The 19,795-nt window shown below is 42.8% G+C and overlaps 1 protein-coding gene across 1 annotated transcript in view; it reads right to left on the reverse strand.

The window, feature by feature from the left end:
• Nucleotides 1–481: 481 nt before the first annotated feature.
• LOC149255360 (transmembrane ascorbate ferrireductase 2-like) overlaps nt 482–19,795 on the reverse strand; it is a 53,180-nt gene continuing 33,866 nt past the window's right edge. Inside the window, exons 2-4 of the mRNA XM_089460466.1 lie at nt 1,569–1,617; nt 1,170–1,369; nt 482–1,009 (exon numbers count right to left, since the gene is read on the reverse strand). Of these exons, the coding sequence (XP_089316592.1) occupies nt 689–1,009; nt 1,170–1,369; nt 1,569–1,617 (570 nt within the window). The 3' untranslated portion in view covers nt 482–688. The remainder of the gene's footprint in view (nt 1,010–1,169; nt 1,370–1,568; nt 1,618–19,795) is intronic.

The raw sequence follows: 19,795 nt of genomic DNA on the forward strand, positions 1-19,795 counted from the left end.
GGCCCAAGTCAAGTAAGATTCCTAGCTGATTTTGATTTCTGACTAATTTTGACAGCCTAGATAGCCCTAAATAGGAATTTCTTAATCAAAATCAAATCCGATGTCATAGATAAACTAGGAAAACAAAAAAAAAGGTGTAGTTTGCTGCATACTTGAAATAGTTAAATGTGTAATATTAGATTTATTTATTTTAAACACACTTTATCCCTGTATTGTTCTTGAATATATAGTATTTTCTTTGTTTCTCCTTTTCCCTGGAGAAGGGTCATGCTTGGCAACAAACAGATATCTAACACGCAGCGAAGAGTATGTGGGATCCAACGATGCTTTCCAGCGATTTCTCATCGGAATAATACATTTTTCAACCTAGGAGATGCTTCCGCATTTAAATTTGATCTTAAAATCTATTTAAAAAAAAGGGATAAAGATACTCTTTTTAAGTAGCAGCCAAAGCAAACATGCTAGCCTTTTAAAGAAAATAAAGATACTCTTCACATAGCAACCAAAGCAAACATGCTAGCTCTTTTTGCATGCGTAGGAAAGGGAACCTTGCATGTCAGCGTTCTCCGAGATGTGACAATCTTTGTGTACATGTATATTGGTTTATGAGGAAAATATGTTCCAAAGTTTCAAAAGGTAAAAGTAGCCGGTTGACGATGCAGATTCTGACAAAGCTAGTTGAAAAGCACTACTCCGATGCCCTGAAAACGTCACCTTGCTTGAAAGCATCACCTTTACCATTCGCCGGTGATATTGTAAACAAAATTACACAACCGCTGAGCAGGGCCAGTACAAGGCCTAAGCAATTCACCAGTAGGGATTCTGTTGAATATCTTGTAATTGTTTTACTTGCTTGCAGAAAAGTAAGCTTCTCTAAAAGCCCAGTTTCAGCAGTTGCCACAGCCAATCCATATATGTACAGTCCCAAAAATACATGCCATGGTAACACACTAACTCTTGAATTTCTACTACCACCTGGGTACCAAAATGTGGCAAAGCCAACAGCCCACTGCAAAGGTAATGGTCAAATAGCAACAGACAACCCAACAAAAAAAACATCAATGCAAATAACTGCAGGATTTTACATTGAGGACAAATAGATGATCGACAGTTAAACAATCTTGATAAAGAAAGAAAAATCTTAAAAAATATTAGAAATATTCTCATACCTGAATACCAAATAGTAAGACGCAAGTCACCCCAAGCCATGAATGTAGACTGTAAAAGTTGTCAATCCCCATATCATTATGAAACTTGTAAGCTGCCCAGACGCCTATCATAGCCAGGCTAAAGGCAAGACCTTGCAGCACCAAATGAACAGCCTTTTTGTAATTTTTAGTTCCAGGCACTGTCTTATATACTAACATGGCTGAAATGCACACAAAAACAATTTCACTGAAGCTGCCCTACTTTCAATTCAGTAATGTAGGCACGCATAACAAGGAAACCAATGATTTCGTATCTCAACATAATAATGCTTACTAATCCAAATACGGAAAATGAAGTTCTCCGACATTTTTTTATATATTGCTTTCGTAAATAAATTGAAATAAGGATGTTGGGTGAACCTTCGCCACTTAGCAATATGAATCCAATAAGCATCAATGTTGGGTGAACCTACAGGACATCGTGACTTTATCAGCATTTATTATCCATTCAAAATAAACAGTCAACTACAGTCATCGTTCCAGAAATTACTTGGGTGGACACTAGATATTAATCAAATAGTTACAAGAAAAACATGGAAAACAAAGTAAGCAGATTTAGTTCATGCAGTGAAAATTTGTATCTGACAATAAAAAGAGCTGTTTATGTATATTATTGTGCAGTGCATGATGAAATGTTAGGGCAGCAGAGATGCGGTCACTACCATCACAAGTTGGGGTGAAGGTGTGATTCTAGGCATACCAGCAACACATGTGACAGAAAGCAGAATCATAAATACCAGTCCAGAGCTAGTGTTTTCGACCTGAAACGGTCTACAAGCATTCCTATTCAAGTTTTGCAATAAATGAAGTACAAAGGTGTTTCAGGAGATGAGGAGAAAGCTAAGAGTGTATATGATCACTCCACGAAAGAAGAATATGCATCAGCACCATTCCCATTGCGTCATGGCATCAAATCTGAAAGATCACTGAGCCTGAGTCATTCACTAACTCAAACACTACTTTGACCAAGTTAATACAGGATACTAATAGTTGTCCTAAGGAAACCTATGTCAAATGTGCTATGTTTGACTGTTACTAGTAGTTTCAACTTTCAAGTCAGTTGCAAAATATACAGTGTTGAAGCTTGCACTTTTGGTGTCAAGTTACCATCAATCCACTGCAAATAGCATAGTATTCCACTTTGTGTCGCATAATAGTGTGTGCTTACTGTTGGAAGTGTAGCCTCGTATCCACTCCTCGAAATAATGTTCTCATGGTTTAGTTCCAAGGAGTGCACATAGGCCATAGGGAGTTACCTACACATTAATAACCATCCAAGTAATAATATCTGGGTGTGTAATAAGGATAATGAAAATAAAATAATTATAAGATGGATCAATTTGCATCCTTTTATATTCCTTTTGTGTCTTTGGTTCTATGTGACACTGTTGAATTTCCACAATCTTGGGTCTAGGTTAGAATATTAAAATCTCTGACGCTACCAAACCAAGAATCTCAATAAGAACTACTTTGCACAGCGGAAATATGAAGCAGTAAATCACACATGCACAAATATACACACTTTTTAACAAAATTGTACAATCACCAATCTTTGTTATATTAAACCAAATATGAGTAATACAACAGTCTATGGTATACAAGATACAATGACAAACTTCGCTGCAGCTTCTATGTCGTATCTTGTCCTGCCAATCCTTCGCTTCCGTACTGCTCACTAGTAGTGCCTTAGTCCATCAAGGCCGCTACACATCGAGAATCCAAGAGAGCTTCCACCTAACACTGCTGCATGTCACTTCTGCTGCACGTACACGGGCTCATAAATCTGCTCTCTAGGTTTGCCAATTCCCAAGCTCCAATCTGCCTTCTAGTAGCTTCTTTTGTCCATCAAAGAGCTACTCATAAGGCTGCAAACTTCATCCAATCTTCAGCTCATCTTCATCACTTCAAGATAGCTTGTCTAGGGCTACTTTGGGTAGCCAACACACTGCCCTCCACCAGGTCAATGGCACCCAATACTACACTGCAAGATCTGCTCCAATGAAGACACACGATCACCCAATCTCACCTCCAAATTGGCTCCCACAGGCTGCCCAAACAATCTGATCCAATCTGGTCAACAAACTGTGACCCAACACACCTCCAACCGCTGCTCCAAATTGGTTTGTACTGCTGCAACAAGTCTGCTTCTGTTAGTGACTGGTTAGGGCACCCACAAGCTGCAACAGCCCTTAGAACAGTCACCAAACAGCCCTTAAATGACTGTGGCCTCTCCTAGTATAGGTCTCCTCCTCCTTGCTGAAAGGATAGGGCATAGAACAACCCTCAACTAGCTCCACGCTTGCCCTCACTGAGATGCTATGGCCTGTGGCCTAGCACTCAGTCTTGTTGTAGCACAAAGCACCCTCCAAACACAGATTTAACCCCATACAAGGCCTCCAAACAGACCTGTTATCTTTCTGCCTCCACGCTGCTAGATTGGGCTTCAATTAACCCCACAACAGCCCTACACATAGCCTTTCTGTGTGGTTAAGGGCCTGCGGCCTTACCACAGGTCTATCCTCCTTCCACGGCCTGCTGAGACAGAGGTTCCAGCCCTCAACGCAGCCCTTAAACAGCATACAAACCTTACCTCTGCCCTCAGCTCCCTTCCTGCAATCTTGGCCTCCAAAACTAGCCCTGAAACAGTCCTCAAAATCACCTCGTTGTCCAGTCTTTTGGTGCGGCCTTCAAGCACAGGGCGGCCCTTCCTCCAGCAAAACTTGGCTTCCAACCAGCCCTTGGTTACCTGCAAAAACCCTTGACACAGACCTAAACCTTTGCTGGTGTCCACCCTTCTTTTGTTGTGGCTAGGGCACAGAGATAACCTCTCCAACGAGCTCTCCTCCAAGATGAATGTTGCACAATGGATGAGAAATAACCTCCACTTCACCTTGTATGTGTACACATAAACAAGGGCTCCATGAGTTGATGAAGAAGTGAAAGCTAGCTGAAGAAATCGAGTTTTTGGGATTGTTTTTGGGCCATCTTTCTCACACGTTCGAAGTGTATTAGGGCATCCTTCTGCAGCAGCAAGTACTGAATTGCAGTCACTCAAAAGGAGTCGAGTTTTGGGTCAAAGGAAGTCTCCCTTGCAAGCCGAGTTGATAAGGAGAAGGATTCATCTCAAGTGAAGGAGAAAGGAGGACAAAATCACTATCGTTCTCTCACAAGTGCCACTTAGGGTTTCTGCAGAAGAAACTGCTGGAGGTCAAAGTTGCAAAAGACACTGTTGGGGGGTCAAAGTTCTAGAAAAATCCGCTGGGGGTCGAAATTACAGAAGTTGCTAAGGTCGAAGTTGCTGGAAGGAAAGCTCATCAAGGAGGAAAGGTTTGACTTGGTCTTGGAGGGGTCTTGGTCAAGGGTCTTAGTTCTTGGAATTCATAATTTGAAGATTCTATAAGAAGAGAAGAAATCTTGTGGGTTTTCCTCTCAAGAAGGAGAGGTTTTGGCCCTAGCTGATCACCTATATCTTTTATCCTCTTGTCTCATTGTTCTTTGTTATTTGGTAGCTATTTGATGATCAAAACTCTAACTATAATCAAAAGAAAGAAGAAGATAATCAAGTTAAGTAAAAATATATCATGAGCAGTTATCAAAGTAAAAGAAATCATATAATCTCGCTGACCCTATATTTCTCAACAAAATGAACAACAATTTGCAGGGCCCTATTTGGCATGACTGGCAGTGGGCTGATGACAAGGCCCGTTTATGGCTACACATCATAAAGTTGTATCTTCTTTTGCACTAAGAGATTCCCTTGCCCCCTACATTGAATGTGTATTGGTCCTTGCTAGGTGCTAAATTTTGATTACTCACTTATAGAAAGGTTTGGCACTACAAGTTTCTTACAAGCTCATAGTGTTTTCTTTGGTTTGTGATATATAAGGCAAGACTTGTCAAAACTGGTTTCACCAATGACAAGTGCCCTACCTGCTCCAAAACTGAGTCACACACTTATTTTATGGGAGCAACAATTTGTGAACCAGTGTTGAATTTATGTTCAGCAGAAGTTCCCATACATGTTTCAAGGTGGTATTTACTGGAGAGTAGCTTTGATTGGATTCTGCAACTCAATCATTCCCAATCTATACGTTTGCATGTGGCATTGCATACAAATTGTAGCATTGTTCTCTCTTTGGAAATGCAATACCCCAATTCACTCCCAGTATATATGTTGCCATGTGACGTTGCATATAAATTGTAGAATTGTTCCCTCTTTGGAAATGTGAAGTGTATCTTTGATGGTTCTATTTCTACAGTGGCATATCCCTATGTTGGGATTTCATTTAATACTCCTCTTATCTTCTATTAGTTCTGCTTATGCTTTCCAAAAGTTTTGGTTAGCTGGGGTATGTACCCAGATCAAAGCCAAAGGCTATTTGCTTGTCCAAGATGCTTAAATGTATGTCTGGATAATCGGACCTTATTGCAGCACTGGCTGCACTAAGGTAATTACTTCACTATTTGTTCTATATTTTTTCTGTATAATATAAATACTACTTTCAGATTTTCTACAAAAAAAAAAGAATTCATTGCCTATCTTGGGTTAGCGATTTATTGTATATTCCTTGCAACATTAAATGATATTGTCATATTCTGTCCACTATCTTGCTTTTATCATTAATGTGTTTGTATTGTTTAAAAACCAACAGCAATTCGAAGTTTTTGGCTACACTGTATAAGTCAATATACCTGATAATATTAGACAAATCTTTATACGAAATTTGTTGGACATAAAAAACAGCTATAAGTTTTATGGTCCTACTAACACAAATACCTTTTTGGTATCGATGTTTTTGATGAGAACCAAGGGAAGTTGCAATCAGATGCATGGCATTTTACAAAAAGTTGAAGGAAAAACGTGTCGAATGAAAAATTTTGGAAGAAGAATTAGTAACTCCACCAAGGGCTCTAACACGACCAGACATAAGCTTTATAAGAAATTTGTTGGATAAACCGAATCAAATAATTATAGGTTGTTTGATCCTACTAACACATAATTTTTTAGTAAAGATGCTTTTGGTGGGAACCCAGTCCAGTTGCAATCATATGCATGGCAATTTACAACACCGCCTTGGGCTCTAGTGGTTGGCAATACACCACTTTCAGAAGACGTACAATTGGAAATTGAATGACCAAGTGAACACGATGATACATCAAAAACACCAACATGACCATAGAACCGTTCAAGACATTAAACTCAATGAATTCTAGCAAATGGATAAAAGAAGGAGAAGGTCTCCAAAGTCACCACCAGGTACTCTTGCACTAATTAGTGTCGTTGTAAAAATCCCATGATCTAGATTATTTCAAGAGGTGAATAAAGAACAAATCTGAATATAGATACTATGAATGTTGAATAAGATGCATTAACGAAAAATAGAGCAGAGGTGCCCATTGACTTACTACCATGTAGAAGAGGTGCCCTTAGCCTTGATTGCTGGGAACAGGGATGAAAATTTTAAGTAGCTTCAAGTGGGCTTACTAGTCGGCTTACAGGACTAAATTCAAGATTTATGGATTGATTAATAATTACAAAGTGAGACTTACCAGCAAGGGATACCCAAAAGTTGGTATTGATTATGAAGAAACCTTTGCACCCATGACAAAAATGATTACAATTAATAGTCTTGTTTTCACCCTAAGCAATCAGATTGGGAAATTAGTACTCAATTGGGTCACAACTGTACTGACGAGAGAAGAAACAAGGAGAAAAGAGTTGCATTGTAATCCAAACGTAGTCTTGATTGCTGGGAACAGGGATGATAATTTTTAGATCAAAACCAATTGTGATGTAATGATACAGGAAAAGGATGTCAGCTGCTACTATAAAAGATCACATAAAATATTGCAAAAAAAGAATCTTCTACGAAAGGAACAAAGGGAATACAATACACCCACAAGTCAGTGTGGTGGTGTATGATGAAGAAGAAACACCATTCATGGTGGATGAGTCACCTTCAGTGACAGAAAAGGTAGCATTGTATCTGGATTTGGGTGCAATAAGTCGAATGACTCCATCTAGGGAGTGGTTCGTGACATATTGACAGTCTCCCACAATAAGAGTTTCTTCTATGGGGATGACAGGTAGCAAGGTTGTTGGACAAGGTTCTATAAGGGTGTGGCTCTCCGACAGAAGCTATCAAATAATCAACAATGTGCTGTGTACCTAAGTTGAACAATACACTTGTTCCCATCAGCAGGAATTTGAACTCTAGGATAGAAGTAGTATTCAAAAATTAGGCATGTATTTTCCATAATGCCCAACCCTCAATGGTCGTACAGAGGCTGGGCAAAGGTAATTTTTATAGGCTGCTTTCTGCGATTCTAGTTTGATGAAATGTTGCATCGAGTTTAACAAACAGGAAACAGAATGTATGGCTTGCAGAAAAGAGCTTGTACATCATATGAAGAAATGGATCAAACTCTTGAACTTCAAAGTTGTCTTGCCCAGAGGCTCTTTTTCTTGGAGAGAAACAAGATCTCTTTCTTCGAGAGAAACATTCAGTGTTGAATCCAATGAAAATACACTGTAGATCCAACGTTACAAGTTTTCAATTTTCAGTGACCAAACCACTACCTAGCGACAGTAAGATGATGGCCTGACACTAGCAAATGGTCATTGTGATTTCTTTTTGTGTGTTTTGGGTTTATAGAATGCAGGAGGGTTGTGGAGACTCTCAAGCCTCAGGATGATGTAAGGAAATCATTTTTAGAATTTTACCTGTGTTTTTCTTGCTTGAAACACAGTGAGTTCTAGTTCTATGTTAGTGTTGGCAAGACAAGATGATGTATATTCTGATTTCAGCTCTGCAAGATCAAATATAAAGGCTTTTTCATGAAAAAAAAGTGGAAGGTTGCTGTGACAAGTAGAAAAGGGTGGGAAACTAGCAAACTGGTTTTATAGTTTTTTTTATTATCCTGAAAAGAAGGTGCCACAGGTGGGTGCTTCTGCACATCCCTCGAGGGCACAGAGTACCTGTATGCATACCCAACTATAGGGGAAACAAATTCAGTACAAAAGCACACCTTGAGGTACCCAACATACTGAGTACTTGTGGATCATACTCAGTACATACCCAGCATCTCCAACACAAAGCCCTCATCCAGAACATGCACCCAAGGGTTGGGGACACATAACTTCAATAACCATCAATTGATGTTAAGTTAACCCGGTACAGTAAGTATAATAAAATATATGCAACATTGATTCCATAGGTGGTCAATGCATATGGAGGACATAATAAACAGCAACCTCACAAGTCATAGATGGATGCTGAATCAAATCAAGGGCTGTTGGAAATTGAAATGCAATAGCTTCATATAGTATTCATAGGCAAATATTGTTAAATTTTCACTTCATGGTAACCGGACTTGCACTCCTACAAACCCTATTTCACTGAAAATTTAAAGCACCTACAAAAGCTGTAAGGAATGTTACATGATACATCTGCAAACACACCACACTGGAAGATATTTATTGTGAGCTGATAATGCAGCAAACAATCACACCTCTGTATATTGACTCAAAACAGAAAATTACATAACAAATAACTCTCCAAATCTCCAAGATTTGTCTTGGATGGTCTGCCCTATTGTTTATTTATAGAATAGAAGAGATCTAGGGTTTACAATGGAAGTACTTTGTCTAGGTAAAGAACATAGGTTCACCATGTCAGACCTAATGCGACTCTTCTGGAAAAGTGCACCCAGCCTTGTATAGATGCCTACCTAGTATAGAGCAACCTCACAATGCAAGGCGTTAAACTGGAAATAACTTCTAAACAAAGCATCCAATCTAAATCTGGATTGTTCATGTCTAAACCAATGTTTTTAAAACCGGAACCGGTGACCGGACCGGTCCACCTAATGAACCGGTTTACCGACCGGAACTGGTCTAACCGGCACTGGTTTGGTCTAAACGAACCGGTTTTAAAAAAATACATTAAATAATTAATTTTTAATGAAACAAAACTATTTTTAAGATGTAAAACCATGATTCCAAGCCAATAGAGACAAAATATGCAAAGTTTGCTCATTTATATACCATGTAAAGGTGAATATATCAAAATGGCACCGAGTACAATACATATCATCGACAAAATAGCAAAATACATAAGAAATGAGGCTCTAAATGGCCTATAAAGTCCAAAAACAATGCTGCAAGCTATGAGGCCATTGGCCTACTACAAGTCTACAGTGTACACATGATCAATCATCAAGTCCAGCACCACTACTAGACACAGGATCATCATTAGGAGCTACATAGACATCATCTGGTTCAGAGTCTGAGGATGCCTCAGCCTGATCTGCAACCTCAGTATCAATGCCACCAATGACAATAGAAGTGGACCTAATGGAAGCACGAGTTTGTCGACCTGCACAACTAGTGCCTTCCATTGGTTCCTTGCCTTTCCTTGATGCCGCTACTGATCCTGGTTCTGATGCCGCCAAATAATCTGCCTCATCCCCCGCTAAAGCCATGTCGATATCAAAATTAGCCTCAAACACAAGATCTTCAGTCTCCTCCACCCATTCTGATGTTGGATCAATATCGTCCAACACAATGGGATCTAGATCAGGTGATTTGCTCATCATTTGGTTCCTCCTCAGTCGAAGGTTGTATTGCACAAAAACAAGATCATTTAACCGTTTTTGTTCCAAACGGTTTCTCTTCTTCGTGTGTATGCGCTCAAAAACAGACCAATTGCGCTCACAACCTAAAGCACTACAAGTTTGACTGAGGACTCTAATTGCAAACCTTTGCAATTGAGGATACTGGCCACCAAATGACTCCCACCAATGTGCTGCAAAGAAAAAGACATTAATTAGTAACTTAGTTTATAATTTGAATTGTAAAGAACGTAAACAATTTTAACTTGAAAAGAAAAACAAAATGGAAATTGGAATTGCTTACCTGGTTGGTCCACATCTCTTGCCATCTTTGCCAAGTTTTTGCCAAAAGTACCACTTGCCATATTGAAAATAGTAAGCTGTCTATGTATTTCCAACTGGTCTACATGGCTAGGGACCATGCGCTCCAAGCAATCAATCAATCCAGCTCTGACCTCCCCATCATGCTGATCTCCTAGCTGATTTTTATAGTGATACCTTGGGTTCAAAAAATACCCAGCTACATGTATAGGACGATGGAGTTGATTGTTCCATCTGTTATCAATGATCTCCCATATATGGCCATATTTAGCTAACCTGTCCTTGTAAGCTACCCGTATCTGCTCCTTTGCCTGATCCATAGCTTCATAAATGTAGCCCATGGCCAATCTTTCCCCATCCACCAACCTTAGCACCTTAACAAGGGGCTTGGTAATTTTCACAAGCTCTACAGACCTTTTCCAAAAATAAGTGTCTAACACTTTCTTTTTGGTGTCTTTTCCATCTGGTCTACGAGCCCACCGAGATTCAGACCATTCTTTAGAGGAAAACATTTTCTGCAAGTTTTTATGTTGACCATTGAAACATTGCAACGTGAGGAAGTGAGTTGCAAATCTCGTAATTGCAGGCCTAACAAGCTCTTTGCCTCCAGTGTGTTTCCTCATTAGGTTCAATACCCATGAGTGGTTGTAAATGTATTTTGTAATGCACTTGGCATGCTCTACAGTGTTTTTTACCCACTCCACTTTGCCTATATCCTCAAGCATGAGGTCTACGCAATGTGCAGCACATGGAGTCCAAAATATGGTCTTATATTTGGCCTCAACCATCTTTCCAGCAAGAACATAGTTTGAGGCATTATCAGTGATGACCTGCACAACATGTTGCTCCCCAACTTCCTGAATAACGTTATCCAAAAGCTCAAATAGAAGGATTGCATCCTTTACCTTATCAGATGCATCAACTGATTTCAAAAACATGGTTCCTTGAGGGCAAGAAACAAGGAAATTAATGATAGTGCGGTTCTTTCCATTGGACCATCCATCTGACATAATGGAACGACCTGTTTTGAGCCATGAATCTTTAAAATCAACCAAATACTCATCAATGGAAGATATCTCTTTTTGCAAAAGAGCTCCCCTCAAGTCATGCATACTAGGGCCTTTGAAGCCCTTTCCTGCAGCTATAACAGAGTCCCACATAGCTTGGTAATAAGGTGAGCGAGCAGCATTAAATGGGATATCTGAATCATACCACCATCTAGCAATGTATTGGTGAGAAGTTTCTTTGCATTGTCTTTTCCAATGTTGATCCAAAGTGGGTTGAGAACTTGGCTGGGAGGAAGTGGGATTAGAAGAGGCAATGTTGGCAGAAGATGAGAAATAACTTTGGATGTTTGTTTTCTTTGTTCCTTTTGATGGTTGGTCAACAGAAGGATGAACATAGTGAAAGGGGTCATTGGTGGAAGGGATAGAAGTGGAGTCTTGAATCTCATAATCATCATACCCACTCTCTTTCATGGCTTCTAATAATTCCCTCTTCCTTGCAATGTCATCTTGGATGGCCTTCTCCCTAGCCTTATCCTCATAAAAATTTTCAAGCTTGGAAATGTATTCTGCCCTAATAGGACCTAACAGTGCATTTGGTGCATCACATGGCTTTACTTGGCCTCTTATCCCAGCCAAGTGTTGTTTCAACCTAAGAATACCCCCACCTCCAATAGATTTATGGCATAATTTGCATATCATTTTTCCATCAATTACATCACAATGAGCCCATGCACTATCCTTTCCTTTTGGAGCCATGTTTGCTTGAAATAATAACAATTTGCAAAGAAATCTGCCATTTAAAAAAAAATAGCAGCTAAGCAAAATGGAAAACCAAAGATAAATGTAGGAAAACAAATGCACATGCAAGGCTCAAGCTACAAAATTTGATAGCATAGAGCTAGAGAGTTTATAGCATACATGATAGATCATAGAAGTGAGAAGTTTATAACACATAAAAAAAAAAAAATTCATGGACAGCAAACTCAAATGAGGAATTATCAAGTGCAAATCCTTACCTGGAAATGCAAACTAACTCCCTTAGCCTCCTCTTGAAGATGGCAACTCCACTGACAGCTACACACTATCTCCAAAATAGCTCCAACTCCAACTCCAAAATGACTACTTCAGCAAAAACTCCACACTCTCCAAGCTCACAAACAAACTCACAAACACTCACAAACACTCCAAATCAGTTGTGTGAGACAAATGAGAGTGAGAGGGGTCTCTTATAGCTTGGAGAGGGTGCTTTTGGAGGGAAAACACCTTTACCTCCCCCCCAAAACCCCTAAACCACAAACCAAATCTGCCTTTTTGCATGGTTCGGTGGGCATGCCAAAAACCGGCCGGTTCCGTCCTAAACCGGCCGGTTTTTACCGGTTAGGGCCCAAAAAAGGCGAAATGCCATATCGAACTGGGTTTTTTAGCCGGTTCGGACCGGCCGCTTTGCTAATCGGCTGGTTTGACCCGTAACCAGTTTTTGAAAACGGTTTTTAAAACACTGGTCTAAACATAAAACAGCAACTACTAAATCTAGAAAAGGCTAAGTCTCGAATATAAGGCAGGCACAAGCATGCCTTCTACCACTATCTATATAACTGCACCTCTTCAAGAGGCTCTCTATGCTGCTACTGCACCCTCATCCATACTGCAGTGTGGATCTGCAACATACACGATGCCTACTAAAGGAACAATAACCTAGCAACTGGGTAAATCCTAACATTCCCTATTTAGTGCTCTCCACCAAGCCAAGTCTCTCCCTCAACATGTCAAACTTCTCCTTAGCTAAGAGTTTGGTCAAAATGTCTACCACCAACGAATCTAAAGGAAGATGTAATATCCCTAACCCGGAATATTCCTCAAACCCCAGTAAAATCTCCAACCAAATATGTGCAAATGATGTAATAACCCAAAGTGATAAAATAACAGTGGAACAACATATAATAATGTAAACCGGAAATATAAGCAGTTATACAAGAAATGCTAAGCCATTTTATTATACTGAGTAAAGGAATGAGTACAGAGGTGATCAGAAGGACAGCACATTGACTTGCACAAGGCAAGTGAAGAAATACTCTCAGAATAACAAAAGAATGGCCCCACACTGATCTGCGTCCCAGCTGCTGGAAAACTGTCGTGCTGTTGCTGCTGCTGGAAATCGAATGAGGATTTGGGGTTGCTCCCCTCCTCAGAAAAGGCTGAAACTCTGGAATCGGACTCTACTCAAGAAACCCAGAAAAACCCATAAAGCTTTTCCGAAATGGCCGACCCCCGGGAATCATCCCCTTGGGGTTCTGCGCATTTCCTCAAAGACGATGATAAACTGTTGCTGAAATGCTGATGAAACTATTGTTGGAATGCCAATGGAAATACCTTGCCCGAGCAGGCACTCGAAGTCTCCCGGGGCTAAGGGTGAGATCTTTGAACAGAAACACTCAATGCACTAAACAGTGTTGCAGACTAGCTAAACAACCAGCGTGCTCTAAGTCGAAATGACTATCACAAATGCTCATAACCGGAATGATCAAAATGAGAGGGCTCCTTTCTCTTTTATAGCCTTTGCCTCTCTTAATCCCAAAGCTCACCTCCTCCTATGTGATTCCCCTCTTTCCACGTGTTCCTTTCCTCCTGCGCAGTTCCTCCATGTGTCTGCGTGGACTCCATTTTTGTGTCCCCTTTGGCCCCCTTGGCTCCCCTTTAAGTCACAACGTTGTGCTACTAGGAAGTGACTTTTTATTCTAAAAGTGAGTTATGTCCCCCTTCCTCACTTTTTATTTACAAATAACTATAGAAGGCAAAAATCGAACAAAATTGAATATTCCAATTAGCCATGGCTAATTAGGAATATTACAGTCTCCCCCGGCAAAATGTTGCTTGTCCTCAAGCAACTGAAGTGATGGATGCTGTAAGATCTGCTCACTCTCCCAAGTGGCATCCTCATCCGGCAAATTCTTCCACCTCACCAAGAATTCCTGGACCGTCCTGCTCTGTAGTTGCCTCTCCCTAGTATCAATGATAGCCTCCGGCTACAATACCAAATGCCTCTCATCATCCATGCCAAATGCCCCTCATCATCCATGGGTGGTAGCTCATCTGTCACTGTCACCTGCTGCCCCAATGCCTTCTTCAGGAATGATACATGAAAAATGTTATGAATCTTGCTGCCTTGGGGCAACTCCAACTCATATGCAACCTGTCAAATCCTGCGTATCACCCTGTATGGCCCATAAAAGCGGGGCTTGAGCTTCTCAGCACCCTTCTGCTTCAGTGACGACTGTCAGTATGGCTGTAATCGTAGCTAGACCATGTCCCCTACCTCGAACTACCTCTCCACCGGACCCTTGTCGACATACAACTTCTGCTAGTTCTGTGCTGTAGCCATGTTATCCTTGAGAGCTCGGAGGATATCCTGACTCTCTTGGATCCAAATCTTGGATCTAGGAGCCCTGCTATCACCAAACATCATGTCAACAAAAGATAAAGGATGATGCCCATATAAGGCATAGAATGGTGACATACCAATGGACATGTGATGTGAAGTATTGTAGTTGTACTCCCCCAGATGCAGCCATTTCAGCCATGCTCGCTGCTGCCCACTGACATAGTTACGCAAGTAGCCCTCCAGCCACTTGTTAACTATCTCTGTTTGTCCATCCATCTGTGGGTGATAACTGGTACTCGGTGTCAACTCCGTCCCCACCAACCGGAAAAGATCCTGCCAAAACCCGCCCATGAAACGGTTGTCCCTGTCACAGATGATGGTCTTAGGAAGACCATGTAGCCTGAAGATCTCCCTGAAGAACATCTTGGCCACCTGTGCTGCTATATAGTGTGCGGATATGGCAAAAAAATGTCGTACTTTGTCAGTCGATCAATGACGACAAAGATACAATCCTTGCCTTCTACCATGGGCAACCCTGTGATGAAGTCCATCGAAATACTCTCCCATTTCCCCTCCGGAATGGAAAAGGTTGCAATAAACCCATGGGATGGCTCATCTCTCCCTTGTTCCTCTGGCAAACATCGCACTCCCGGATGTGCTGGAGTACGTCCTCCTTGAAGCCCTTCCATGAGAACCTCTCTCTAATGGCCCTGTAGGTTTTGTTAAACCCCTGATGTCCTGCCAAAGGTGAATCATGTGATGCCTGAAGTATCTTCTTCTTGAGCTAAGACCCCTCAGTTAAGAAGATTCGGTCCCTGTAATAGATGATCTCATCGACCACCCTGTACCTGTCATCTGCCACCTGCCCATCCAGAACCTCACATGCAAACCTGTCCTTGGAGTACTCTACTAAGATTCGAGCCCTCCAATCTGTACCCAAGCTCATAAGAGACAACGTGGTTGGTCTACGTGAAAGGGCATATGCTACCACGTTGTTCTTACCCTTGACATACTCAATGTCAAAGTCATATGCTTGGATCTTACTGATCCACTTCTGTTGCCTCTCCTGTAACTGCTTCTGCTCCAAAAAGAACTTGAGGCTGTTGTGATCAGTCCTCACCCTGAACTTGTTACCCACCAAATACTGTCGGTACTTAGCCAATGCATGCATGATGGCCAGCATCTCCTTGTCGTATATAGAATACAACCTCTCGTGCAGAAGGAGCTTCCGGCTCTCAAAGGCTATAGGGTGACCTCCCTGCATCAATACTGCGCCGATCCCCTCTCCCGACGTGTCACACTCCAAAACAAATGGCTGTGTGAAATCTGGCAATGCAAGCACTGGGCAGCTGCTCATAACCTCCTTGAGCCTATCAAAGGCTCGCTACGCTATATCTGACCAACTGAAAGCCCCCTTCCTCGTCAAATCTGTCAGGGGTGCAGCAAGCTGTGAGAAACCTTTGACGAACTTCCAGTAGTAAGTACAAATGCCAATGAATCCTCAAAGTTCCGTCACGTTTCTCGGCTCTGGCCATTCTCTAATGGCCCTGATCTTCTCCTCGTGGACCCTCACTCCGTCCACCCCTATGATGTGTCCCAGATACAACATCTCTGTCAACCCAAACTCACACTTGGAGAGTTTGGCATAGAACTGCTGCTCCTGTAAGATACGCAATACTGTCTCAATGTGCTGGAGATGCTCCTCCCAAGTCTTGTTGTAAATGAGAATATCATCGAAGAATACCAACACAAACTTCCTCAAGTGACTACAGAAGATGTGATTCATGCAAGACTGAAATGTAGCTAGGGCGTTGGTTAGCCCAAAAGGCATCACCAAGAACTCAAAGTGCCCATAGTGACACCTGAAGGCGGTCTTGGGAATGTCCTGCTCCCTCACGCGAATCTGATGGTACCCAGATCTCAAATCAATCTTTGAGAAGTAACGGGCCCCTCTCAACTCATCCATCAACTCATCGATCTTGGGTATGGGGTACCTGTTCTTCAGGGTCTTCTTGTTCAGGGCCCTGTAGTCAATGCACATCCTCAATGTACCATCCTTCTTCTTCACTAACACCACAGAAGAAGCAAAAGGACTCGTGCTCGGTCGAATATGCCCAAGAGCCAGCAACTCCTGGATAGCCCGCTCAATCTCATCCCGATAGGCCTTGGGGTGCCTATAGGGGGTCGTAATCACGACCTGTATGCCCCTGCTCAAGCTCGATATTGTGCTCAAACCCCCGATTCGGTGGCTGTCCTGGTGGAATCTCCCCAAACACTATGGCATACCGATCAAGGATAGATTGTATCTCTGGGTGTACCGTCTGCCCTGTAGTCCCTGCCTTTGATGCACGCAGCTCCACTACCCACTCTATGTCCCCCTTTCGGAAGACTGCCTCCATCCGATGAGCCGAAATAGTCTGAGGCGGATATGTGTGTTGTCCCCGTATCTTCTCATGCCTCCCTGTCTTCTCATCATCCCACTCCATCTCCAGGGTCTTCCAATCTGTCGTGACCTTCCCTAGAGTGATAAGCCACTGAACACCCAGTATCATGTTGGTGTCCAGAATATCGACCACGAAAAAGTGGTCAGTCAATGTGTAGGTGCCCATCGTCACTGAAAAATCTGGAACATAACGAACACACGTCATGGTATGATCTCCTAGGACCATGACTAAAAACCCATTGAAGCTCTCTATCTGTATACCTCTCCGCTCAACCATCTGGGCATCGATGAAGTTGTGGGTCGCCCCACTGTCAACCAAAACTGGTACTCTGGCCACATACCGTCCCTCGTACGCGTAGCGTCAGATACTTGGTAACTCCTCGCAATGCTGCAAGGCCCCTCCGGTGGGTGCAAAAGATGCACCACCTACTGCTAGCGGTGGTGGTGGCAAAGGACCCTGTACGGCATGGCTATCTCCTACCTCCACATCATCCTCGTCATCATCGTCTCCACTGCTCTCGGAGAAAACCTCAATAAAATGTGCTTTACCAGCAACACATCTATGTCCTAGTGCCCATGGCCCCTGACAAGTGAATTCACAACCACTTCTTCTTCAGCTCCCTCTTGGCATCATCGTCAAGCTGTACTCGTCCTGGATTCCCCTTTGGAGGTGGAATCCTCACATCCTTCCCCTTAGACTGGAAAGTCTGTCTCTAGGGGTAAGGTGTCCGGGTCCTAGGTAAGACATCCTGTAAGTCCCGGGTCTTGCTGATAGCGTCCTGGAGTGTGGCTGGTCTAGTGGATCGGACTAAACCCCGAAGTGGCTCTGCTAACCCCTCAACATACATATAGACCCTCCGTGTCGTGGATAGGTCTGGCACCATCACAGAGACCCTCAAGAAATCTGCAATGTAGGTCTCTGGGCTCCCTGTCTGTTTGAGCCTTGTCAGCTCAACAAAATGCTGCTCTGGATCCCTCCGATCAAATCGCTCCATCAGTCTCTTGGTAAACTCGGCATATGTCATCACTGTGGAGTGCCCTAGTGTAACCATCCCATGAAACCACCAATCCTGGGCCTCACCATCCAAATGCAATGTTGCCACCTTGATGGCCTCTGTCTCCGACATCTGGTTAAGCTGGAAATAAATGTCCAGCTTCTCCACCCAAGACTTTGCTGAACTGTTTGATGAACCATCAAACGTAGGCAAGTGGAATCTACTCGCTGCACGGTGGGTGTCACCATCATGGTAATGCCGGTACCCTTTGTGATGGTCGCAGGGTCTACTATCCCGCTGGAGCTGAACAAAATCTCTGAATGAGAGGGCTTCCCTGAACTCCTGCCCATAGGCCTGGTACTCTGCAAAATAATCGCCCATATGTCCAGGCTCTGCCTCCTGCTAGGCTACGGCCCCCGTGTCTGCTCCTAAGAAAGTGGGCATGGTAGAGTGTGTAGGGGCATGTGAGGCCACCTGCTGCGCAGTATCACGCTGCTCTGGCAAATGGTGGGATGTGCCCGATCCCTCACCAACCTGAAAAACCCATGGGCTCTCACGCTGTCTGGCCTCTACTGTCGTGAATCTCTGCCCCATCACCTCAATCTGCCTCGACAGATCCTGCACGGATTTGAGGAGCATATCTGCAAATCTCTTCCCGTCATCATCTGCCATCGGATCCTCCTGCTCCGCGTCCACCACAGGCTCCTCCTGTTCTGCGTCCACCACCGGAACACAGTCTCCCTCTCTGTAAGTGTTCTCCAACCTATGCCCAGTGTCTCTGTATCTCTGACCTCTGTAACAGATATAGGGTTTTTCCCCCGGTGTCATAGATTGCTAGCTCCACAGGTTGAGCCAGATCTATGCTCTGATACCACTGTAATATCCCTAACCCGGAATATTCCTCAAACCCCAGCAAAATCTCCAACCAAATATGTGCAAATGATATAATAACCCAGAAGTGATAAAATAACAGTGGAACAGCATATAATAATGTAAACCGGAAATATAAGCAGTTACACAAGAAATGCAGCAAGAAATGCTAAGCCATTTTATTATACTGAGTAAAGGAATGAGTACAGAGGTGATCAGAAGGACGGCACCTCGACTTGCACAAGGCAAGTGAAGAAATACACTCAGAATAACAAAGGAATGGCCTCACACTGATCTGCGTCCTAACTGCTGGAAAACTGTCGTGCTGTTACTGCTGCTGGAAATCGAATGAGGATTTGGGGCTGCTCCCCTCCTCAGAAAAGGCTGAAACTCTGGAATCGGACTCTACTCAAGAAACCCAGAAAAACCTAGAAAGCTTTTCTGAAATGGCCAACCCCCGAAAATCACCCCCTTGGGGTTCTGCGCAGTTCCTCAAAGACGCTAATGAAACTGCTGCTGAAATGCTGATGAAACTACTGCTGGAATGCCAATGGAAATACCTTGCCTGAGCAGGCACTCGAAGTCCCCTGGGGCTAAGGGTGAGATCTCCGAACAGAGACACTCAATGCACTAAACAGTGCTGCAGACTAGCTAAACAGCCAACGTGCTCTAAGTCGAAATGACTATCACAAATGCTCATAACCGGAATGATCAAAATGAGGGGGCTCCTTTCTCTTTTATAGCCTTTGCCTCTCTTAATCCCAAGGGTCACCTCCTCCTGTGTGATTCCCCTCTTGCCACGTGTTCCTTTCCTCCTACGCAGTTCCTCCATGTGTCTGCATGGGCTCCATTTCTGCGTCCCCTTTTGGCCCCCTTGGCTCCCCTTTAAGTCACAACGTTGTGCTACTAGGAAGTGACTTTTTATTCTAAAAGTGAGTTATGTCCCCCTTCCTCACTTT

The sequence above is a fragment of the Pinus tabuliformis genome, chromosome 7 (assembly GCF_031772625.1).
Source record: "Pinus tabuliformis cultivar Carrire ecotype Pingquan chromosome 7, CPIR1, whole genome shotgun sequence".
NCBI classification, from domain to species: domain Eukaryota; kingdom Viridiplantae; phylum Streptophyta; class Pinopsida; order Pinales; family Pinaceae; genus Pinus; species Pinus tabuliformis.